This window comes from Diceros bicornis, chromosome 10, assembly GCF_020826845.1.
Source record: "Diceros bicornis minor isolate mBicDic1 chromosome 10, mDicBic1.mat.cur, whole genome shotgun sequence".
NCBI lineage: Eukaryota > Metazoa > Chordata > Mammalia > Perissodactyla > Rhinocerotidae > Diceros > Diceros bicornis.
Window position 1 is genome coordinate 61,626,594 of NC_080749.1, and position 27,257 is coordinate 61,653,850.

General features: G+C 35.3%; 1 protein-coding gene across 1 annotated transcript in view; it reads right to left on the reverse strand.

Annotated features, from left to right (window-relative positions):
- The window catches only part of CERKL (ceramide kinase like), a 114,889-nt gene that overhangs the window by 61,434 nt on the left and 26,198 nt on the right, over window positions 1-27,257 (reverse strand). The window contains exon 2 of the mRNA XM_058549362.1: window positions 6,459-6,701. Within this exon, the coding sequence (XP_058405345.1) occupies window positions 6,459-6,701 (243 nt within the window). The remainder of the gene's footprint in view (window positions 1-6,458; window positions 6,702-27,257) is intronic.

Below are 27,257 nucleotides of genomic sequence, written 5' to 3' on the forward strand. Positions count from 1 at the left end.
ACAGCAAGTCCTAAGGAGGATGAAATTTTTAAAAATGAAATTCATACACACATACGTCATAGCAAAAATGCTATCCTTTTTGATTGCACCCTATTCTTTTACTTTTACGATTTCTCTTTTGTTTGACCATTTTAAATACATTTATTTCACCGTCTCTGCTTGTTCTATTATGTGAAGTTCTTAGGGGTCTGACACTCTAGTTTGGTATGTCTGCAGACTCCTATGGCAATTTTTCACGCTGCTAATTGCTGGAGTGGAAACGGCTCAAAGTGTCAAAGTGGCACTCTGCAGGTTCAAGATAAACAGTATTTTTCCCTACTCTTTATTCAGCAAATTTTGCATGATGTTTCAATACACTTACATTTTCAGTTACAAATTTGCTAAAATTAGAGGTTTGGTTTAACAAGATTTTCTTTTTAGTATGTTAATAGCCTTTGAAAAGCTAAGCAGTGCTATTCGTCATTGAGAATTTAATAGAAACTAGTTTAATTTCACTGTTTTCCTCTGAATGTCCAGCTTAGAAAGCAATAGAAGGTTCAAGGAAGAGAAAAAAATCAAAACTTTCAAGTAAACTTATTTTGTAACTCGATTTCAATAGTTGGTTTGATAAAATATATTTTTCTTATATTTGAATTGATTTGTAACCAATATCTTACAAAGTTATAGAAAGAAAAAATACATTGAAATATATTCAATAAGTAACTTTTATTGAAAAGAATAAAATTACATGGACATTCTCTGATAGCTCAAAATCTGTGGTTGCCATAGTCAGAGTATACTTGGGTAGCTAAAAACTATCATGAGGTCTCCGTTTGCCTGGAGGTGAGCAAGAAAGGCAGGACAGGTTAAATATTTGAATAGGCTATCATCCCTAGGATGACAAATCAGAGATATTCAAATGTTATAGTTTTGGAAGCTTTGTTCAAACAAAGCTTTATTCAGAACTACTAAACAAAACATATCGATTAGGAGTTAGACTTGCTCAAGAGTGAGTGACAGGTGCAGATTCCATCCAGTGAGGCAGGTCTTGGGGGATGGGGTGGTGACACTCCACAGAGCCCAGTTTGAAACCACTACAGGAGGCACACATCACATGACCTTCATTGGACAGAGTACTTCAAGTGGGACTGGACTTTGATGTTTACCTTTAAAGTTTCTACATTATTTTACTATATATTGGTAGTAAAACATATTCAAAAGTGACATGCATGATTTTAACGTCCAACTCAACTGGTCATAAAACAAAGTCTTAAAAATCCCATTTTTAGTGCTTCAAAAAAACTGCTCATATTTTAGACATAATGTCCTTGCAGAAAATAACTTGTCCCTAAGGAGACAAGTGTTGCCAATTCAAATAGTGCACAACCAAATGTCTGAAGCTATCATACTTTTGACATATAACGACTGCTCATTTTTAAATAATCATTATAATGTTGATTTCCAGCTTATTTTTCCTTATACGTACATCACTTGGCAGCAAATCCAAGTAAAACTTCACATTGTTCTGTTCTCCCAAGAAAATTTCTGCCTAGTTCATGATAATATAATTGATGATATAGCTTAGATTAAAAAAAAAGCCCAAATACACATTTCATCATGACTTTCTTATACAAGGCAACATAAATATTAAACAGAATCAATGTTTTAAGAAGCTCTGGTTTTTGCTATCAAGGAAAGCATCCTATGAAGACTAACATTACCACCATATGGGAAACAGGTTTGAAATCCAGTGGGAAACTAGGAAAAATTGTTGTTCTTAGGGATAAAAAAAAAAAATATTTAAGGAATTTTTCCATTTTCTTTATTTTTCACAGCTTAAAACTGAGTGAGACTGTTGAAATAGAAGCTAAGAGCAGACTACATTACAAGGACAAAATATATCAAATATGGTTCATCTATATTTGCCTACTTCATGAAATTAACATTTACAAATGAAACAGAAAAATATATCAGAAGTAACAATCAGATATGCGCTAAAAATGCCTTTGTTAGTTATCTCAGGGTAACTATTAAATATTACAAGTAAATTAGCAAACCTAAATATAACAACAAAATTCAATAGTCCTATGCTAGAAGAGTTCTTATGTATATTTTTTTGACAATTCTTTCTATTTTTTAGTTCTGGCTTTTGTCTTCTCTGCCTATTTTAATATATGGGTATCCTCCAAGTCTGTATTCAGCCCTCTGCTTTTGTTTTTCTAACTCTATGCTACTTCCTTGCAAGCTTTCATCTGTTCCCATCACAACAACTCTTTTTCACCTGTTCATGTATTCCTCTCAAAAATGCCAGCCTGCTAAATGCCTCCAACAGGATATTGTAATATATCTCAAATGTGTCTAAAACAGAATGTCTTTCCTTCAGATCAACCAGTGTCCTGATTTCACTACATCTGTTAATGACATTACCATTTTCCAAGTTACTTGGGCATAAGGTTTTAGAGGTTTTCGGTTTTATTTTTGTTTTGTTTCCCTTTTTCTTCTCTTCCACAGCCTTCTGCTAAATCCTCCACGGGAGATCAGCCAGTTCAACTCCTATAAAATCTTTCAGTTTATAGCAGCCCTGAATATCACCTGAGGGCTACTTTGTTTTGTCCTCCTGTAGAGGGTACCTGTCTGAAAGCTTATGAATATGCTTTAAAGTATAGGTTATGGTTGCTAGAGAAAAGGTTGGTTCAGGGCCAGAGATGCTCGCAATTCACCATTTCCATGAAACCCAAATGTGCAGAAACTAGACTACACTCTAATTGAATAAAAATTAACATATTTAGTGCACACATGTGCTATATTTAAAGTTATGTAGGTTTATCTTTGCATCACAGGTAAAAAGAAAAAGCAAAAAAGACTGTGTTAAATGACTTGCACCACAATAACTACATATCAGGCTTATCACTGACTACATATCAGCCTTATCACTGACTACATATCAGCCTTAATCAACCACATGTTTTAAAGATTTGAATTTCTGAATTAATGAGCAATTGTTATGAGCCCTATTAGTCTGTTTGAATCTTCATTGTGGCCCTTAACACATTTATAATACGAATTTTCTTGTCTGTCTCTCAGGGCAAGAGTGTTCTACACAGGATTACATCTCATTCAGTTTTGTATTCCCAGCACTTAACACAATGTCTGATACAAGACGTGTGTTGGATCAATTAACCTATACTGTCTATTAGTCAATAAATTTAAAGTGACTTTTCTATTACTAAGAATAAAAAAGATACTGGGCTCAACTGTGTTAAAAAAATTTGAGATGTAAAAGGATTGAACTTATTTTCAAATAAAAATTGAAACAGTTCTAATACTCCTTGTTTACATTTATAAACGCACTTTAATCTGGTCATTCTTTCTCAACTAGTCTTAAAACTTCAAGTATTTGCAAGTTGCCTTATTCATCCTTCTAGTGCTGCCAATTTGTTCTTTCCTCAAAAATTCATCGTATCTTATTCATGTGCACATTTGAAAATAACTCAATACCCAAATATACTAAAATTATAATTGCTAGACTAATTAGACTAAAAGACCAACTAGTTGAGGCTTTTAATGTCTTTTTAATATTTTTCTTAACAGAAGAAAAAAAGGAGATAAAGATGAAAAAGGTTGGCAGGAAAAAATTCCATTTGCTGATTAGAGACAACATTCAAAATAAATCAATGCAAAAATATTTTTTAAAAAAATCTGGTGTTGCCACAGAACTAGATAAAAACAAGGCCTTTGGATTTAAAATAGTGATGTCTAATATTCAAATGTAAGTCATTTATATCGTTGTGATGTAAATTTGTATCTATCACCCCTCAAACTTAAGTCAAGTCTGCTTCAAACACGAATTCCTTGGGTGGGGACTTTTAAAAATTTTTTTGGAAACCAATAAACAATCACCATCTGCCAAACCTGATGCAGTATAGCCCAGAATAGGGACAGTGGATGTGAGACAGGAAGATAATCCACAAATAGACCTAACTCCATGGAAATCAGAGCCAGAGAAGACCAGGAAAAAGTAAGCAATTACTCCTACTCCAGAAAGACTGGGAAAGACACAGGCCCCCTGCACTTGTAGAATAAGGCTTGAGTCAATTGAAGTATTTGACTCTCAGATGATAGGCACTTTAATGAACACACGGATCACATGGATTTGAAAGTGAAAGAAACATCAAGAAAAATGTTCTACGATTGTAACTTTAAAAAGGAAAAGTCAGTGCAATATAATGTTTGGTAGAGAGCTTTGGAGCCTCGACCATTCAATTATGTATGACGAAGCTGACCCAGAACCGTCTTTGTAGGGGGACAAGGAGGAGTTGGCTCTTCCTACAGGACTTGCTGAGCCCACTTGGGGTCAGAGATGGAGCAGTTATTCACTCAGACGATCTTGGTTATGTTCCTTCATTTTTACTAGATGATTTCAATCCTGTTTTGTTTGCATTGGTTGATTTCAAACATCAATCTATTTGCTTTTAATCAGCAAAATCACTCTAGATTCCAGGACCATGCCAGAGAACATATCCCCATATATTTTACTGCCTCCAACTCTTATCAAAATCAAAGGTACAAAGAGTAACATTCCCAGAGGACAATAGCCTACAAAGATATGTAGTTTATTCATCTCTGTAATTTGCCTATGTTTTAAGCCTAAACCAAATCAAAACATTATCCATTAAGCTGAAAAAATATTTGGACAGTGTTTTTTTGTTTTTGTGCGTGTGTTTTGAACAAGTCCCTCTACTCCTATAAAATTGTTTTTACTAAATTGAGCTCTGTTGTGATGTCCTCTGCTTATTCACTATTGGTTTTATGGGTGAGACACACTGAGGAAATTGCCTCTCACATCTCTCAGCCAGCCCTTCATGAGCCCCGTGGGAGAAGATTTCCTCAGACGTTCAGGGCAAGGAAGAGCTTTGCTTCTCCTAATCAAATGACACATTCTTATTTTATAGACCATGCAAGTCTCATGAGCACCTGCCCATGTAAGGAAATTTAATTCAACTGAACTTATTAATTTTTCATTTTTATTTTAACTTTTTTTAATCTCATCACATGACTTTAAAATAAGGATACCATAAAACACACTGTTAAAGTGAAATGTTTTTAGTTAAATATGTATATTCTCTGTGTTTCCAGAGAGATGAACTAAACTATGGCCTCTGTAGTTTCCTGCCTTCTTGAAAGAATCAAGTCTCCTTGAAGGTCTCAGTGGGGCTAACAAGGAAGCATGGGGCCACTTAGTAACAGGATCTTCTAGTTTTAATATGTCATTTCAGCTCCTCTTCTATGGGCATGACCTTATCAGCTTGGCCACTCTTGATCAATTTGTGTCCTCAGTTTTGTTGACCAATGATGCGTAGCCTGAAACTTTCTAACATCACCACATGCTTGCACTTTGTCTGGCACCCATCTCTGTCCTGTGTCATCCTACCCCAAACTGTGCCACCAACTACACCAGCTGTCTCTACCCTGATCAATCTGGCAAACAGGAAGAAATGAGCTAAAAACCAAGCAAGCAAGATTTAAAAATCTATGAGGAAAAAAAAATCAATCTTAAAATTTAGTTTGATTACATTTTAACTGGATACCTTCCAGAAATCCAAATTGCATTGTATTTGAATTCACCTATTTTATTTAGTATGTAAAATATAAATTCCATTTAGAAATTTCAGATACACTAAATTCATTAGGAGATACCATGCTGATAAATATAGTCTCTTTTCTCTGGCTATTAACCTTTAGAAAAATCTACCCTGAAATAGACAACTTAAATATTATCTTCAAAAAACTTATTCTCAAGCTACCCAGTACATATATGTACTTTCCATCAATGTTTAGGTGGAAAGAAAATAAATTCTAATATAAACTCAAGGGAGACATTAACAGAAAAATAAATATGCTTTCAAAAACAACTCTCAAGTGAACAAAATTATTTAAGAACTGTGTTATTTCAGATTATCAAAGCTTCTTTATCGAAGTGGTCATTCAAGAGTTACTTCCTAACTCATTCCATGAGACCAACACTATCCTGATATCAAAGCCAGACAGAGATACTACAAGGAAAAAAAAAAAAAACTACAGACCAAATCTCTTACAAATATTAATGTAAAAATCCTCAACAAAAGACCAGGAAACCAAAGTCAATAACATGTTAAAAGGATTATATACCATGACCAAGTGGGATTTATTCTCACTTGGAATGCAAGGATGGTTCAACATTTGAAAATCAGTCAATGTAACACACCACATTAACAGAATGAAGGAAAAAAATTATATGATCATCTCAATTAATGTAGAAAAAGCATGTGACAAAATTCAACACTCTTTTATGATTAAAACATTCAACAAGCTAGGAACAGAAGGAAACTACCTCAAAATAATCAAGGGTAGCTGTATTCATAAATACAATATCATGTTTAGATTAATAAACTACATAAAGGAAACTAGAGTTATTAAAAATTCTCATAAGGAGTACTTACCTGCCAAAATTTTCTTGAACTGTCTAAACCATACATCACAGTGGTCTTCACTTAAATTAATAAGATCAAGTGTAGAATCTTTTAATTTATTTTGTTCCGTTTTCAAACATATGAAGAGTGTGATACCTAACAAAGTACCACTTCTCTGCTGTTTTGCAGAATAACGTCGCTTCAGTTTGACAGAGAATATGTCCTTCAGTTCAATAAATTCTTCTTTACATAGTAAATCATACTTGAAATCACCTGAAAAGAAATTAAATTTTCCAATCAAAATCACTGTGTCCATCTTATATGTTTGAATCATCAATAGAGAAAACCCAGAAAATCCTCATCATTGTAATTTTACTGATTGTGCTTTATGTCAGTCCCTGTATGAGATGGGTGGTAAGTAAAGAAAAATTAGGTCTATTTTCCCAAGAATGAAAAAATAGAAAAATGAAAGAAAGTCCCTGCCATACAAGGCCTAGGACATTCAGAATCTGAAGTTATTCAATATATGAAGAATTACAAGAACATAAACAAAGCAACATTTCAGTAATAAATTAGTATCACACAAGAATCTCCTTGGTACTAATAGAGACAGAGTCAAGTAATGGAAAAAACAGAATTCATTAACAGAAGTGAGTTTAGGGAACACGTAAAGGAAAGGCAGTGTACATTCCAGGTTGAGTAACACACGTGCAAAAAGAAGCAAAGTAAGATTACTATGAGTAGGAAACATGAATTCCTGCCAATCTAGAAAGAAAGATCCACCTGAATCTTACCACAGTCAGACTTTATTTTATACAGATCTTCCTTGACTTACGATGGAGTTACATTCTGATAAGCCCATTGTAAGTTGAAAATATTGTAAGTCAAACTGCATTTAATACACCTAACCTACCAAACATCATAAGCTTAGCTGAGCGTATCTTAAACATGCTCAGAACACTTACATTAGCCTACAGCTGGGCAAAATCATCTAACACAAAGCCTATTTTATAATAAAGCGTTGAACATCTCATGTCATTTATCGAGTCCTGAAAGTAAAGAACAGAATGGTTGTATGAGTACAGAGTGCCTACAAGTGTATTGGTTGTTTATCCTCATGATCGCAAGGCTGACTGGGAGCTGCGGCTCACTGCCGCTGCCCAGAATCACGAGGGAATACTGAACCTCACATTGTTAGCCTGAGAAAAGATCAAAATTCAAAGTATGGTTTCTACTGAATGTGCATTGCTTTAAGCATATGATTTCATCATAAAGTTGAAAAAATCATAAGTCAAACACTGTTGAGTTGAGGGACCACCTGTAGTGGCATGAAATCTTATTGGTTATGTTAAGCTACAGGCCAGAAAATAACTGTTGTGGTGAAGGTCCATTTCAACTGACCCTCAAAGTAGGAGTGTTTTATACTTTTCAAAAAGTACTTCCAAAACTTCCACTCTGGCCAATATGGATTAACAAGGACTGGTTTTACATTCTGCCTGAAATAACTAAAAGAGCACACAAGATATATGAAACATCAGTTTTCAGATATCGGACATCAGGTAGCACAGGACAGTGATCCCTGAGAGAGGAGAACACAGGAGCTATATGACTGCCCCCATCCACTGCCTGGAGAGGGCTTCCTAGCCACAGTGCAGGGAGGGAAATCTGATGGAGCCTGGTTGTCTCTCTGAGTTGAGGGGGAGTTAGGAGGCCAGGAAAGCCAAGAAGACTAGAGTTCACTGGACAAATTACTGGAGAGGAGAGAGCTACAGAGAGAGGTAGATCTGCTGAGGTCCTCCTTGATCCTTCAGCTAAGTACGGACCAGCACATGTGCGAGGCCAGGGAAAGAGCTACCCAAAGGATTAAAGAGAATGATGTTCAGAGCTCACACAGGTGTTCCCACCAGCCAAAGTGGAAAAATACTAAAATTCAGGGGACACTGGGGAAAGTACCTAGAAGAGTATTGTCTCATTAGTGAGCTGACTAAAGACCACTCTGATTACACCTAACAAAGTAAAAGCAAGCCGCAAAAGGATTAAACTGTTTCCAAGTAACTTAAATATTTATAAGAACATAAAAATATTCAGCTACTCTATAAATTAACAATATCTATCATTCAAAAATTTCTACCCATGTAGAAAAGCAGAAAAATATGACCCATGATAGAAATAATCAATAAAAACAAATGCAGAAGTGACACCAGCGCTAAAACAGCCACAGGAAGCCAAGGTCCTCTCTCAGCTTCCTTAGCCCTTAAATAGGAACAATGATATTCTCAGATCAGCGCAAGGACTCTCAGGTGCTTTGAGAAGTTCCTTCTCTGCATTCTCAGGGAGTTGTTTTGTTCTCTCCCAACTGTTCAGCAAACTATAGCCCAATTGCTCACAAAGCACATGAACCACTAAAAAACAAACCAAAAAAGAAGCCCTTTTCTCAATGTTTATAGCGGTGGGATAGGGTGAACCCAAAGTCAGTTTTTCAGGCCTGTCATTTCCTCAGAAGTCTAGGCTTCAGGTCTGGGTATAGTCCTCTTCTATTGTCACCCAGCGACCTAGGATTCAATACCCTCAAAGTATCCATTCAACAGTAAATATGTCTATGTTTTAGAAAACAAACCGTCATCACTATTACTACAATTATCATTTAAATTAATCAATAGACTGAAAGTACTGTATTATTATAAGCCAAAATATTCCATACGCTTTAATGAACTGAATGATTCACCTCACCCCTTTGCTGTAAATACTCATGGATTAACCTATGTTGGTAAGATTGACTTTTCTCTAGTACAATGATTCTCAAACTCTTTGGTCTCAGAACGTGTTTACATTCTTAAAGATTGAGGACCCCAAATAACTTTTGTTTATGTAGGTTATCTCTATGGATATTTACTGTATTAGACATTAAAATTGAGACTTTTTAAAACACAAGAATACAAAGCACATACTCCATCAGTGCAAGGATGTCACCACATATCTCATAGCCTCTGGAAAATTCCACTGTATCCTTGGGAGACAATGAGAGTGAAAATGGCAAATAAGTTCTTAGTAATATTATGAAAACAGCTTTGACCTCACTAACTCCCTGAAAGGGTCCTAGACCACACTTTGAAAATGATGCTTTAGCATATTTTAGATTGTTTGTTCCCTTTGGTCATATAATGAATTTATGACCTTTTACAGACTTACCTTTTCAATTAACTAAAATTCTTGTTTCCATTTTAATACTCTCAATTGTCACAGACTGACCAGTGAAAATTCCTCCAGTCAGCCTCTTTTGTTACTCCAGATGTCTCTGAAAATAACCTTTCTTTCTTATAACAGCATAATGTTTCAAGCTCATCTGGACTCCTCAAGGAGCCCTGATTCCTTTTAGGGAAGAATACATTAGAAACTAAAAGCTTGGGACCGGCTCCGTGGCCTAGTGGTTAACTGCGCGCGCTCTGCTGCTGGCGGCCCGGGGTTAGGATCCCGGGTGCACACCAATGCACTGCTTCTCTGGCCATGCTGAGACCGCATCCCACGTACAGCAACTAGAAAGATGTGCAGCTATGACGTACAACTACCTACTGGAGCTTTGGGGGAAAATAAATTAATTAATTAAAAATAAAAAAGAAAAGAAAAGAAACTAAAAGCTTGATAGTATGTATTATACACAAGGGAAACCAAGCTTTCGCACAGTAAATCATCAGTAACGTACTTGCGCCTGGTAAGCTTATTACTAGTTATCTGCACTTGTTGAGCAGGTAGGCATATGGCCTACCTGGATCTCTAGAACACTTGGGAGTGACCAGGGAGATCTTACATCCTTCTTCTACCTTCAAGAATGAAGCAGGCTTGTCAAAGGCCCTGACAAATCCTCTCCTTACAGGATATAATGGACTGTATAGTAAATGGTGACCCGTGAACCATCAAGAAGCTTGCCTTTCTTATAGAGGTGCTGCTGGGTATCTGCTCCATACAGCTGAATGTGTACAGATGAGTTGTATCACTTACCTACCTTAAAGGAATTTGTATCCTTGCTTATATCTGTGAGTACTTTCCCAAAAATCAGTTAGTCAAACAATTAATAAAGTTGAACATCTTTTCATTTATTTATTTTTCATTTGTATCTCTTAAAAGAGTTGCCTCTACACACGTATTTTCCTATTTCTATGTAGTTGCTTGTCTATTTGTCACTAATTTGTAAGAGTGCTTCAGATATTCTTGAAATTAGTCCTTTAGCATATATGTATGCACTTATGTATGTATATGTCGTAAATAACTTCTTCCAGGCTAATCTTATAATATTGGCTATGACTTGTGTTTCATGTAATTTTTCTTTATGTAGTCAAACATACAACAAATAAGAGCTCCAAGGAAGGGACAGAGGGAGGAAAGAAGAAAAGAAACAAAGAACCATTGAGAGAAAGAAAAAATAAAAGGGATAAAATAAACTCTTCTTTTCACCTGAAGTCCTGTATTGTAGTCTGAATTCTTTACCCTGAGTGCTTCACTTTGGCAGTAAACAACTCAATGACTAATCCAATTTAAAACCTCTTGTAAATTGCAAATTTAAAGACACTAAACCAACAGCCAAGATCAAACTTAGCAGAGAAAACCAGAAGAATTTCTGGAAACAAGGCAAGAATACCTATTATTACTCTTCCTATTTCCAAGTATTCTGGACATTCTGGCCAATACCATACATAAGGAAAATAAAATCCAGTACAACAATTGGTGGTGGAAGGGACAGAGGGGGAGCTGAAACTATAGCTATTTACAGATGAAACACAATGTATTTGCAAAATCCAAAAGAATCAACTTAAAATCATTTGAACTAATAAGAGTACCCAGTAAGGAAGCTGGTATACTGATAAATATATCAATACCCAGGAAGAAGGCATAATGGGATAAAGAGATCCCATGCCAATTAGCATTTTATACCTAAGAATAAATTTACCAAAATGATCCTAGACTTGTGGGGGGGTGGGGGGGGTGGGAGGGGGAAGCCATTCAAAATACACTGAGAGACAAAGAATTGAATAAATGGAGACATACCAAGTTCCAAGATAACATATTTTCTATGCCAGTATTATCATTATTAATAACTACTTATAATGCAATCTCAATCAAAATCTCAATGGTATTTTCTTTGATGTAAGGGGCAAGGAGCCTAATCAATGATTTGTAAATTTTCTTAGAATAAATATATTACACTAATGAAGAAAATGATTTAAAAATACAGTAATGGGGGGGTAATGTTTAATAATTAAAACATCTGGGAATAGATAAATAAATGGTCCAAAGAAACTTTGTATACAGTTAAAAAGTCACTAATGTGATAATGGTGGCATCTAAGTACAGTGGGAAATATTCAGAAAAGGTGATTTAGAATTGGTTCATCTTTTGAAAAAGAAAAGAAAAAATAGAGCCCTGTCTCATAATATACACCAATATTTCTAGATTAGAAAGAACTTTACATAACCATAAATTAGTAAAGCCCTAAGCATGACAGTAAAGGCAGGCATACAGAGATACTTAATGCAAAAATTATTTAATGCCTATAAAGTCCTAAAGACCCATAAACAGAAGTCACAAGCAAAGGCCAATTGGGCAGAAATATTTGCAACATGTGACAGTTAATCTATTTACTCAAGAAAAGAAACACTTTAGTGGAAAAGTACATAAAAGACCCAAGCAGGCATTTCACAAAAGAAGAAATGCAAATTGATCAATGAACATATGAGAAAGTTCAAGCTAATTAGTAATCAAAGAAATGCAAATTAAAACAACAAGATACCATTTTTTGCCTTTTAGATTGGCATGAGATCAAAAATAATTCTCAATGATGTTGTGGCTAAAGAGAAACAGCCCCAGTGCTGGTGGGAATGCAAAGATGGTGACTGCTGGAGAACAAGTTGGGAATATGTATCAAAAGATTTTAAAATGTTAATTGCAGCAGTATTTATAATAGCAAAAATATTTGAAGCAATATTCATTTCTTCAATAGGAGAATGCTTGAATCTTAGTCTTCTGCAGCTCATCAATGAGTAATTAGATCTCTGTGTTCTGATCTGGAAAGACATTCATGTTAAGAGTTATGAATAAGCGGAATAAAAGCAAGTTGCAAGTTACAAAGTAATCTGAAGGGTTTGATCTCACTTTCATTAAACAGAGAAAAAAAAGAAACCCAAGTGGAAAAGACACAGCAAACTTAACACTGGTTACCTATTAAAAGAGAGATGAGGTAGGGAGTATGAGGTTAATTTTTTCTTATATACCTCTGTAATCTTCTCTTCTTATAATCAGCATTACATTTTTATAATTTTTAAAAATGTAGAAAAGGGAAAATGCTTTGAAATATACATATTTTTGTTCCAGCAATTTAATTCCAGGAATTTACCCTAAGGGAATAAATAATATGCACAATTTAGCTAAAAGAACGCTTATCTGAGCATTATTTGAGTGAAACTTAGAAACAACCTAAATGTGCAATAATAGAGTATTGGTTTTGTAAAATAAAGTATATTCATGTAACAGAATGCTATTCAGCCATTAAAATGTAGAAATCTGACTAGGAAAGTGTCTAAAATAGTACAGCATATTCCATTACTGTTTTGTATATATTTATTGAATATATAATGGATGTGTAATATACTTTCATATGTACATATATATGAATATGCATATGACAACTGGGAAGGATAGGGAGATTGTGATTTAGTTTGCATACATGAATTTCTAATTTTTCTACAACGAAAATATTTCTGTAATTAATTGCAAAAGATTGTTTCCTTTGCTCATCCTAAAATAGTTCCTGATCATATTACTTGTTTTAACTTTTAAAATTTCATTCCCTTAAAAGGGAAGCTAATATTTAATGAGCATGTGCTATATGCCAGACGTCACCTTAAGCACTTTACATGTATCATCTCATTTAATTTTGACAACCACCCTATGAAGTAGATGCTTTTTCCTAAAAGAGGAGAAATTCAGGGCAGAGAGGTTAAGTAACTTGTCCATGGTCCTACATCCAGCAGAGGGCAGATTCAAGATCTAAATCCAAGCACTCTGGCTGGTCTTCACCATAACCCCTTACCAATGCTGGACCAATGTAAGGATCTTCTTCAAGGAAACACTCTCATCTGACCCTATGGATCTGTTTTTCAACCTGGTTAAACTTAACCCAGTAGGTGAACCACTGTTCTGTCTCTAACTAGTCCTCAGGAAAGCAGCAGGACAACAAATGTGTCAGTCAATTGAGTAGCGTATCATCAGAGACTGAGGTGACATTCAAGGAGCTGGGAGGTTAGACTGTAGCAACCAAGAGCTTGCAGAAGTGAGAATTCTGAAAATCCCTCTCTCTGAGCGGTATCTCCTGCTTTCCCTGCTCAGGCCTCCAATCCTTTTTCCTGCATTTGCCCACAGATTCAAATGTGGGGTTGTCATATGAATGGTCTCTTTGCCAACACTACAGAAAGAGACTAAGAGGAAGAACTACAGATTTAGAACAAACATTTCATTTTCTTTTGAAAGGAAAATAAGGATAATTGATCTGTGAATAAAATGGGTTTTTTGGTTTTTTTTACAAATTTCTAATAGGTGAATGTTCTTCAGCACTATATTTTTTCAGCAGCAATATAAGTCTCTCAGGTGCCAATTCCCTAAGTACAAATTCCTGATATTTCTGCAATGTTAATCATTTACATGACATGAGTATGTAGAACATGCCCAGTTCTAATCATAGGATTCACTTGCTTTTGAATGTAATTGTTTCCTAAACATATGTGAAGATGTGTATTAGTTTTACTGAAAATTGTTTTCTCATTCTGAATACAGTCTTCAGGAATAAAATTTATTAGAATTCTGTGAACTTGAATTTAAAATGGGTTTATTTAAAGGCTTGGAACTAACAATTGTTTAATCATCATCAGATTAGGTGGTGCTTTTTTATGTCTGTTTTGTTTTTCAAGTTCTTAAGATATGAGCAGTGGAGCAGCTGGCTCTGTGGGGCAGCAGGACATTGGTTTCCTAGGCTTGAAAGAGAGCTAAGGCCAAAGGTTCCTCAGGTTTCTAGGTGGAAAACCCTCAGGCTAACTCCCAGTGAAGGTTGAAGGTTCTAGAGATCATCTGTTAGGATAAGCTAAAAATCTAAGGTCATTGTTTCTCCTCAACTCCCACTTCAAAACACTCTTTGGGATCCACCTAGAATGCACAAATATTTATGAGAAACAAGGTTACAGAGAAAAAAGAAAATAAACCATATTCATAGACAAGACTATTGGTTTGAGTCTATAAAAATTGACCACTTATCTACACCCCTTTGTAGGTACCTTAAGAGTGACTCACACTCACTTGATTCTCCACATAAACCAGAAAAGTACTGCTTTTGATATATAAACTCCTTTATTTATAAATTTATAAATGCTGAAAAAAATTTAGGTCTTATATCTCTGCTTAAATTTTCATCTATAAGATAGCCACTTTGACACCCTGTTTGTAACCACCTCTGTTATAGTACAACCAGTTTCTGCCACAAATAAAAGCAAATATTTCATAATTATATGCAAAAGCCACATTTCCATGCACAACCTAACCCATGCAGACAGTATGTTAAAAGGGAAGTTAAAAAAACATAAAGAACATACTTTAGGGCATGTATTTTAAATATATCTTTAATTTTCCCTTAACATTAAAACATACTTTTATTGGTGAAAAATATGAACTAAAACTTTATCCATAAATTGATCTTTGATAAAGTAGATAAAATGTGGAAATCATCTATAGACTTTTTTTTGCAGGTTATGAGAATTAAAACCTTACAGATGATATCTAATTTTTCTTTGTGGCATGTGGTTTATTATTTGAAATCTATTGGTTCATTAGGATCATATTGGTTATAGCTAGTTGTTTCAGAACATTAACTGTCCTCTCACATTACTTACAGAGATACTGGGGACCATCTGTTCTTGCCAGGGATTTAAGTATATGTCTATTGGATATCATGCTATTTATTTAATTCAGCACCCACTTCCTATTGTTGTATTTTCTTGGGGGGACAAGCCAATTTAATTACAGGGAATAAAGATAACCTCTCCTGGCAGGTGACCCTGTCACCATGAGAGCAAAGCAGGACCTGCTTAAAGTAGGTTACAGTGGTTGACAAGAATAATAATACCAACAACACTTAAGAATATTTAGCAAAGGTTTAACAAAAATAGAACAGTGAATGGCACTTTTAAAAATATTACTGTAAGCCTAGGGCTTGTCTAAATCAATCTTGGCACATCTGTCTGATGCAGACCGTAAACAGGATTAGAGCGGGATTTATCTGCTTGGCGCTAATTGTGCTCACAGTTTCTGCACATGTCCACTCTTTAAAATACAGCCTGAAAAACAAGCCTGCCTGATAGATGGCTCCCACAACATCGTGTATACACACACTTAGGGTATATGAGATGGTTAAGCAATGTGATGCCTCACAATTTTTTTTTTTGGCTCTTCAGAATTACTTATCTAATCCCCTAATTAAAAATACAAAATTCTGTTTGAATACACCACATACTGAGATAAATCTGTGAAGCAAGGGACCAATAAATTTGAATACACTTTAATTGTAAGAAGAAAACACAATTTAATTGTTAATAATCAGGTTAAACCAGGGTTTAAACAAATAGGGCTGCTCCTGTAGTTTACAGAAAAACCATCACAAGCATTACTATCCTCAAGAATTATAGTATTTGTTAGCAGAAAAGTTGAAGTTCCTAAATACATACACATTATCAAGAGTGACAAGAAATAGCATTCTCATCTAGTAAAAGAGTCATAGGGGAAATTTTAAACTTATCATTTACAGAGAGAAATAGACAGATGCAAATTGCCAAATCCAACACCCAAATTTCACATTTTTATCACACCGAATAAAAAATTAATGCTCAATTTCTATCTGCAATTTTTTCCACTTAGTTATTTCTATCATGTATAAACAGCTTAGATACTTAAGAATTTAAGTACTTGCAGATATATAGGTATTTTTGCATCAGGTCCAAAATGAATTAATCAAAAAATTTTTAACATTATCCTTTGGTTTGGGGATTTGAAATACAGACCATAAACATGTGATTCTTTACTCAAAACATTTAATGCCTATGATACAAAGTGATATTAACCATTTTAAATTACATAGTCTTTAATTAATCACAAATACCACATAAAATTGATATTTTAAAAAACATAGTATAATTGAAAATTTAGGCTGACTTCTAATCATTGACAACCTTCTGTTCTAAAGCTTTTTTCTTGATATATATTTTATTCATGTTCTAAATATCTTGGCGAGCTCTTAGAAATCAGGGTTTTTTCCCCCTAAATCTCTACCATTAATAAAAGGTATGTCTATATTTACACAGTTGTTTTATATAGACAAATAATCAGGAGAAATTGGCAAATTAAGTCAATCATTTAATACTTAAACCAAAACACCTTCACCAGCAGTTCTCAATGTGTAGTCTCAGAGGATATGCAGGGTCAACATGATTTTTATAATAATACTAAAGATGTTACTTGCCTTTTTCACCGTGTTGACATTCGCACCGATGGTGCAAAGGCAATAGTGGTTAAAACTCCTGGTGTCAGCATGAATTAAGGAGTGACACCAAATTTTCCTAATAATTGGTGCATTCTTCACCACCTCAAACTCACAGTTGGGGAAAAAAAAAGCCAGATTCACTTAACTGTCCCTGATGAAACAGTAACACTTTAATTTTTTAAAATCTCTACCTTTTGTACACTTCTCTTTGATATTATGTATGACAAAGTGGGAAATATGCATAAAGTATCTCTGCTACAAACGAAAGTGATGGTTCTCTCGCCGAGAAGTGCTTACACGATTTGAGTTGCAGCTGAACTAGCCGATTTTTATGGAAGATCATTTTTACTTGAAAGATCAACTGACAGACTATGGTACTCAGACATGAGTATTTAGCAAACATTTTCTGGGAAATGAGCAAAGTGAGCCAGTCAATCAAAAAAAACAGAGAATGTTTGTTGTCAACATTAAATCCAAGCTTTCGAGCAAAAATTAGAATTTTGTAAAACTTGTATCTGCCACAATGAGCTTGACGGCTTCCCAATACTTAAAGAATTTTCTGATGAGAATAGTGGATATTAATGTATCTGATATTTTAAAATACTGCATAATAAGATGTGTCAACATTTGGAATCTCTGAATAACTCAGTACACCAAATTTTCCAGATAGCCAATGCAGGATGTTATAAAATCATGCATGAGTAAAAGATTCATTCAAAGTGCAACTCAGACCAATAAATTTTCAAATAGCAGACTACAAAAGGTTCATTGATATATCTTCAGATTCTGCCTTGTAACTAATCTTTAAGAAATTAGCACTTAAGTTTTGCTGTAGTATCAAAGAAGGATATCCATAATTATCTAAAAACATTAAAATACTTTTTCTTTTCCAAACGCACATCTGTGTAAACTGGATTTTCCTTATATACTTTAACCAAAACAACATATTCACAACAGGTTGAATGCAGAAGCAATCTTGAGAATTCAGCTGTCTTCTATTAAGCGTTCTATTAAAGAAGGCTATGTCTTTTATTAAAGAGAATTGGCAAAAATGTAAAATAGTGAAGAAAGTGGAATTGCTTTTTTTTGATCCTCATTTTGGAAAAGTTATTTTTAATGAAAATATTATTTATGTTAAAATGCAATTAACTTATTACTGTTATTTTTAATGAATAAATATTTTAACTAATTTCTAATATAATAAATATAAATGGGTGTAACATATAAACAAAAGCTCTTTGTGGTTTTAAATAATTTCAGAATGTGAAGAAGTCCCAAGACCAAAAAGCTTGAGAACCCCTGACCCACAGTGTTGTGAACATAGGCCCAACCTTAAGAAAATGCAGCCTAAGGACGGCAAGATTCATGCATTTTCTGTTTCATCACCTTGAATCAAACAACCGTAAGATTTTATTATTAAATTACTTCTTAGACAATGCAACAAGTCCGTATTACATCTGAAATCTAGTAAAAGAATTCAAAATTTCATATTCTATATTTCATGTTCATATTTCACATTCTATCACATGACTTTATCATGCAATGTAATCAGGTTTTGTTGTTTTCACTTCAGCAAAGCACTAATGTGTTCCTTCTATTGGGACTGTTTTTTCCATGATTTTACCATCTACTTACATAGTTGGCGCTATCATTTTATATGTCCACTTCCATCTCAACTCCTTAGGAAAAACATATATAAAGGGGGAGTCTCTGAGAATGGCACCAATGGAAAATATGGCCTTGATTGATTCATCTTAATCTTATAATCCAGTCATTTTTTTTGCCACTATCAGTTCAGGTATGTATATCAGTTCATATATGATACACAGTTCATATATATCATACCAGATGGCTTCATGCAGATTTCTCATGAACCTCAGAAGTATGGTAATTGGTCTTTCCTTTTCTAGTTTCTCAGCAATTCGTTTCAACAATATCTTCATCGTCCTCCTCCTCATCTCTAATCTCTGTATCCCAGCAGCTAGCTCAAAGCTTCTAACACAGGCTACACTTCCAATAAAAGTTTGTTATTGACTGTATTTACCATCAATCAGATAATATCTTAATAATACCTTATGCATTTCACCCTCTGAACCTTTGCTCCTTCATTTCCCAGCAAATGGAAGGTCTTCTTGACTCCAGTCTTTTAAAACATTGACCATCTGTCAAAACACATTAAGCTCCTCCTCCAAGAAACATTCTTCATTTCCCAGTCGCTCTGAACTCCTAAAGCCCAGTACTACTCAGTCAAGATTTAGTCACATATCAAAAGTTCCTAGGTTACCAGAGGGTCTTAGGCACAAAGGTCTTGTCTGGGTATGGGCTTCCTGCTTGGTCAAGGCCCTTACATCTCACAGTCCAAGCCCATTCACTGACACTCTTCTTCTGAGGTCCTCAAAGATAGTCATATCAACTTTGCTTTCACCTCCACCATTACTATCAATCAATATCCCGCCTGTGCAGGACAGATCCCCCCTCACCCTAGAGTAGTCACAGTGAAGACATCACACAGTCCTTCAGATAATCTAAAGGGTTTTGCTACTGATGGACACTAAGAGGCTCGCTTTTATACCACTCTTATTCAGCTTTCTCCTCAAGACTGTCGTTATTTGCTCTTAAGAAGATAAGCAAGTATTTAGAATAACTATGCAAAGTCCAAGGTATTTGAAGTTAGCACATGCAGGTCTGTGTTGTTGGAAGGGAACAGAACCATGACATGAGAGTCTAAGGAAGTAGCAATTTTTACTTGATGAAGACCGGTCCTAGTACCAGAAAGGAAGAAGTTCATCTGAGAAGCCCAGACAGCTAGGAACAGAATGCCCCAATCCTGACCACCCAGAAATGGACTGGAAGAGATTCACCTAATCAGACTGAAGGACACCTGAACTTATCATCAGTCACCTTCCTGATGCCCGAGACATCAAGCGTGGTCAAGGAATCACTGTGTTTGTGTATGTAAGAGGAGAAGGGAGTAGGCAGGATGCAGAGAAATTGCCAGAAGCTACATATACTGAACATACAAAAGTAAACTTAAAACAAATACACATATTTACAATAGCCAAGATAGGGAAACAACATAAGTGTCCATCAATGGATGAATGGATAAAGAAAATGTGGTGTATGTGTATACATATATATATATGTATGTATATATATGTATGTGTATATATATATATAGACACACACTCATACACAGCGGAATATTATTTAGCCATAAAAAGAAGGAAAACTTGCCATTTGCAACAGCATAGATGGATCCTGAAAGCATTATGCTAAGTGAAATGTCAGAAAAAGACAAGTACCATTATGATCCCACTTATATGTGGAATCTAAAAAAAAAAACCTGAGCTCATAAATAGAGAATAGATTGGTGATTGCCAGAGGAGGGATGGGGTGGGCAAAATGAGTGAAGGGGGTCAAAAGGTATAAACTTCCAGTTATAAAATAACTGGAATATAAATATACATATACATAAATATATAAATAAGTCATGGGGATACAATGTACGGCATGGTGACTACAGTTAATAATACTGAACTGCATGTTTGAAAGTTGCTGAGAGTAGATCTTAAAAGTTCTTATCACAAAAAGATTTTTGCAATCATTTAAGGTGATGGATGTTAACTAGACCTATTGTGGTGATCATTTTGCAGTATATACAAATCAAATCATTATGCTGTACATCTGAAACTAATATAATGCTATATGTCAATTATACTTCAATAAAAAATACACATAATTTTAAATGTTCTAAAAAATATTTGTAAACCTTTATTTACTCATTTGATGAGGATTTGCAGGCCCAGACTTAGTGGAGGCAAAGGAAAAGTGGTAAACAATTTTAATAAAGCTTATCATGGTTTTATTAAAAAATCCAACTTAGGGGCCGACCCGGTGGCGCAAGCGGTTAAGTGCGTGCGCTCCGCTGTGGCGGCCCGGGGTTCGCTGGTTCGGATCCCGGGCGCGCACCGACGCACTGCTTGGCAAGCCATGCTGTGGCGGCGCCCCATACAGGGTGGAGGAAGATGGGCACAGATGTTAGCCCAGGGTCATCTTCCTCAGCAAAAAAAAAGAGGAGGATTGGCGGATGTTAGCACAGGGCTGATCTCCTCACAAAAAAAAAAAAAAAAAATCCAACTTAATAACGTTCAAGACAAAGTTCATGTTTATTTTTAATATGCTAGGCACATGGGGGATATGGGCCTTTATTTCATTTCCACCATTAAAAGCATACACTTGACAAACATGTTCGGTTTCTGTTTTGTTTTTGGCATTCAAAAACTCTAGCTAAGTAAATCCAGTGAGAATTAATTCACTAAGAAAGAAAAATTACAATGAAATTACCTATAAAATGTTGTCAAATTTCCAAACTCCAATTTATTTTCAGTTAGACTTAGGCAAAATGTAAAGAAAAGACTTGTCTTAATAAACACAAACACACACACACACAAACATTATAAATTACGCTAGTTGGTTGATACCGTTAAGGCTCCTATTCACACAAAATACGATCCTCTACCTATATATTCGAAGTGAAACAAAATTTTAAAAGCCACTTTGGAGTATGAATTAGAGGAAGTTATTCTTTTTCTGAAAAAGCCTTAAATTGATTCAAAGAATCTGATACGAAAATAAGCTCAATTTTGACCTTGGTATTCTACATATATGGTATTTATACAAGTTTGTTCCCAACTAAAAGGAGTTTTAAAATAACAGTTTCTTCTCCATGCTTTTCATCATAAAATAATTTCTACCACATAGTTGTACTATGATACAAGGACAAAATTAAAAGTAAGAAAGTGTTACTTAATAATGTGAAAATTCTAGAGCAAACCTAAACATTCTAGATCAAGTATATTATATATTTAGCTACACTATACAACATAATAAAAAAAATAGCTTATAGGATTACAGCAAGCCATCTTCTCTGTGCTGTAATACTACTGTCAGTTTTTTTTAGAAAGATAAATTTGATATCAATACGATGTGACACAACTGCTTCAAACCTTAATTTCACTCACAGTAAGAAGTCACAGGATTAAATAACACTGTGCAGTCTTTTAGAAAAGTTTATTGCTTCCAGATGGATTCAAGTTTCCTTTCAGCCCTGATTACATCTAATATGCACAGGGTGCCAACATTATAAAGGAGAGAGTCAAAAATATCATTTATATGGATAGTAAGGGGTGGGGTGGAGGAACTTGCACTTCTAAATAGGTTGTGCTAGTCAGGTCTTTACTATTTTTAAGAAATTATAATAAATAGTTAATAAAAAACAAACACTGTACTATGTAAATGTCTGGAATAATGGCTGTTCCACAGAAAAACACAAATCTACAGCAAAGTATCCATAAAATGACTCCTAGCTCAAGCTGCATGCTCTCTGCCCCCATGTTGGGTTGTGCCATGTGTCACACCGCATGAGGCTTGCTACCAAGATGTCCACCTGTGCCTCTGCGGCAGAAGAGGCATCCATGTTTATTTTTGTTTAATGGCACTCTTGAATATAAGTCATTGTGATCAGATATAAAGACTTTCAAAAGTACTACTTAAGACCATGTTTGCTAAGTTTAAGACTGCAAGTAAATCACTGCTTGTATGTAAAATAGCACTTTCTTATGCCACTGAAGTATCGCTACAATAAATAAAATCCTTTCCATAAAACCAAAGAAAGCTCTCCCAATAATGTGAATTAAAAAATAAAAACACATCTGCTTTATCTAGTCTATGAGAGAAAAGCAATAAAAAATCATAATTGAAGAATTTCAGTCTGTGGATCAGAAGCCAACTTTTAAAAATGCAGTAGAATTATAACACTTCCATTTTCTCATTTTCTTAAATTTTTCAAATGTTCTGAAAAAGCTACACAAATTATAAATGTGGTTGAACATAAATATTAAACAATTTATCATGTATCCTTCAAAAGAGATTAGCAATTTAAATACAATTATGGTCTCAGTGCTCAAAATAATAGAAAAATGATTAATTTTTGGAAGAACATAAAATCCTGCTTGCTGGAGAACCATTGGGAAAAGCGGTACTACAATGATTCTTACTAGTGCCTAACTTTCTCCTGTAGATATTCAACCAAAACTAAAACAAATATCATTATGGCGTTTTATTGCTCACATTTTCTTTAAAGAGAAATAAGTTCCTTTATGCAAGGAATACAAATAAATGTTAAAATTTCAGATGATTTTTATGTTTTTCACTTTTTTTTTTTTTCAATTTTTATTTATTTATTTTTTCCCCAAAGCCCCAGTAGATAGTTGTATGTCATAGCTGCACATCCTTCTAGTTGCTGTATGTGGGACGCGGCCTCAGCATGTCTGGAGCAGCGGTGGTGCATCGGTGGGTGCCCGGGATCCGAACCCAGGCCGCCAGCAGCGGAGCGCGCACGCTTAACCGCTAAGCCACAGGGCCGGCCCATGTTTTTCACTTTTATTTTCAATTAATTTTATAAGTGATCTTAAAATAGATACGAGTATTAAAAATTTTAATTTCAAGTAGATTAAAATAGTGACAATATCCTTGATCAATTGCTTGAAAATGCTCAAAGACACAGGGCGATCAAAAAAGGATCACATTATAGTAAAAAGCGACTTCGAGTTACATGCTTAATCAATAACAGGTCAATGACACAGAGTCCAACCGGTTAGGCTACCGGGCACTAAAGTAGATAATGGGTTTTGTGTCAGCAGATGACTCATCCATTAAGTACTTCTGATATGCCAAATACTAATAAGTCTTTGAGTTAACTATCACTAATCAAATAGTACTTTGTTTTCAATAATGGTTAACTATTCTTAAACTGGTCACACTGTCTTCTAAATAACACATATTTGAGTGAAAATGATTTGAGCTTCATTCCTTCTTTCTCTAATTGTTCACTGAACACTTTCCACATGCCCGACTTCTCTACAGAGAGAAGCCTTTTAGATAGAGATCTTCCCTGACTACCCAATAATCATTCATGGAACAAAGATTGGAAAAAAAAAAAATAAGGGAGCAAGTCATGTAGTTACAGGTTCAGAGTCTCTCATCTGCAATGCCCAAGTTCCCAAAGCTCTGAATATTGTACATTTTTTCTTAAATCATTTGGTGGCAAAACCTGAGCTGACCTCATCGTGCAGCATTTTGGACCTGAACTGACAATGCAATTTTAAGTCTATTTATTTCACTCAGCATGGATATTCTTAATGTTTCATTCAGAAATACTAAGGTTTGAATATAGGATGCTACCCGAAGCTAGTTGTGGGTGTTACATACACATATAATGTATGCCCCATATTAATTTTCTAAAATCAGTAAATATCTGAATTTCAACACACAGCTGGTTCCAAGGGTTTCTAGGCAGAGGGAACAGTAAGTGTAAACGCTCTGTGGTAACAGCATACTCAGTGTACGCAAGGAACAGCAAGATGTGGCTGGAGCTAGTGAGAAATGGGGAGAGGGGTAAGACCTGAGAAGAGAAAGGTCAGAAGCAATTAGACCATGTAGAAGTTATATAGACTATAATAAGGACTTTGGATTTAGCCTGAATAAGATATGAAGTTGCTGGAAGCTTTTGAGCAGAAGAATGATCTGACATATAGTTTAAAAATAACATTCTATCTGCTACATAAAGAACAGACTGATGGGAGACATGGTTAGAGATAGAGAGACCAGTAAGAAGGCTTACACAGCACTCCAGGTAAGAAATGATGGTGTCTCATATGAAGATGGTGGCAGTGAGGCTATCAATTTTGGACATACTTCAAAAGAAGAGGCAACAGGATTTGTTGATGGATTGGATGTAGGGTGAGAGAAAAAGTGGAATCTAGCAGATCTCCAAGTGTTTTTGGCTTGGGCAATTAGAAGGATGAAATCTCTATGTACCGAAATGGGAAAATCCATAGGAACTAAAGAGTTGAAAGTTGCAGGAGGGAATGTGGAGTTTATTTTAGAACATGATAAGTTTGAGAAAACCATTAGACCTCTAAGTTTATATTTAAGTAGGCAGTTAGATTTATAAATCTGGAATTCAGAGGAGAGGTCTGGACTAGAGATATACATTTGAAGGTCATCAGCATTTAGGTAGTATTCGAAGCAAGAAACTAGAGGAGGTTCAACCAGAGAGAGAATGGAAACAGACTCAAGAAGTCAGAGGATAGACATGGCAAAACTAGGATTGCCAAGAGACAACTGACAAGGAGCAGGCCAGTGGGTAGGAGGAGAACCAAAAGAGTGACATCCTAGAAGGTAAGTCGAGGAGCACAGTGTGATTAACTGTCAAACTCTGTTCACAGGTCAAGTCAGATGAGGACTTAGCTTGACAAGTGAGCTGTGGAGTAGTGGGAATCCAAAGCTTGATCATAGAAGATTCAAGAAAGAATGAGAAAAAAAAAATGAAGACAGAATGTATAATAAGTCTGGCTAGAAAGCTGGGAGGAGGGGGAGGCAAACAAATGTAACCAAGTGCTCTACACGGATTATCTCAATTAATCCCCATAATATTTCTATAAGGTACAAATTATCTCACTTTACAGTCGAGGATGTAGAAATTAAGGTAAGCCGTGTGCCAATGATTTTAATAAGAAAGCTAGAACTTGATTCCAACCATCTTATTATCAAAGCTCATTCTCTTTATACTACTATACAGTTTCCTATGAATTTACCATACAAAATAAACAAATATTGAGAAAATGGCATAGTCTTCCTAGAAAGAACATTAGTGTGGGAGTTAGGAGACCTTAGTTTTAGCTCTAGCTCTGCACCCATCTTGAGGAAAATGCCTTATCTTTTGAGCTTGATAGCTCCTTCCTAAAATAAGGGGATTGGAATAGATTCATTCATTCACTCATTCAACAAATATTTACTGAGTCCTTCTTTGCTGGACACTATTCTAGGTGTTAAAGAAACATTGATGAAAAAAGCAAGAACTCACTCTTTAGTAAGAAAGATGACAAATATTCAATCTAATATATAGTTTCTTTCAGCTTTAAAATGCTATAATTGTTGTTTAATAAACATTAATAATAGACAAGTCTATTCTAGGCTACCACAAAGAGGTTTAGATTTGTCACTGAAACCTCGCAACACTGGAGGCTGAGTGCCATTATTACACCTCATTTTACAGATGGGGTGGGGGGAATAAGCTTAGAGCTTAAATAGCTTGCCTCACAGTCACACAGGAAGTGGTAAAGCCCAAATTCTAACAGATAGTACGAATCCAGAAACCATCCTTCAATCACTCTCAATAGAATAGCAAGTTGCTGTCATATCTCATTTCACTTTGTTTAACTCTTATTTCCTGTTATTTTACTTTTCCTGATGGGTCTCTGAATGTTCAAAATGGGAAACAGGGAGGAGTAAGAGACAAACAGAAAAGAAAAATAATGATGAGAAACTGTCGAAGTAGACGTGAATAATGATATAAAGGAAAAAAAAATCAAGAAAACCAAAGAAAATAAAAGCAGTATAATAACAGAAACAAAACCGAGGTCTGAGGAGGCACACCTGGGAAGGAGAACAACAGCCTTCAAGACGGTGGCTCGGGTCAGTGACCCACCAGGTGCCACGTGCCTAACTGTACAGGACAATCGGCTGGTCAACTACAGCTCCACCAGAGTTGCTCTAACAGGCTTCTCCCATTCTCTCCCCAAATCGTTCAAACATGTTGTCCATTTATCAACCCCACTGAGAATCGAAATTTCTAATGAGACTAATACAGTAAATATGCTCTCTAAATATTTCAGATAGGAGTGCTAGATACTTATACTTTTTGGTACAACCATGTTAAAATGAAAAGCAGGTCTTCAGGGTTAAGAAGTGAAATCCTCACAGAAATCAGAGAAAGGGAAAGGAGGCCGAGATGAGTCCCTTGTCTTCCTATCACTGAGGTCACCCCCTCATTTTCAGCAGAAGGCCAGGATGTGGCTCCTTCCTTTTCGTCAGGCATCTCCAGCCAGAACCAGGTACACAGGGACCCTCACTGGCTGGGAGCCACTTTATCTTCCCTAGCTTTCAACAGAGAATGGTGATACTGAGAGTAACTGGATTTTTCATTTTAAAGAACCATTCTTATAGCTAGCATTTTCCCCTAGTATTCTAGGATTATTTGGAGATCATAATGCTTTACAAATTGTAAACACAAGAAATGTATCTTCTATCAATAATCTATTTAGTTTCAAAATTTGAGCGCCTGCTATATGCCAGGTGTTTTCTGACGTAAATACCGCGGATTTAAGGATGATTAAATATGGTTCTTTCCCTGTAGC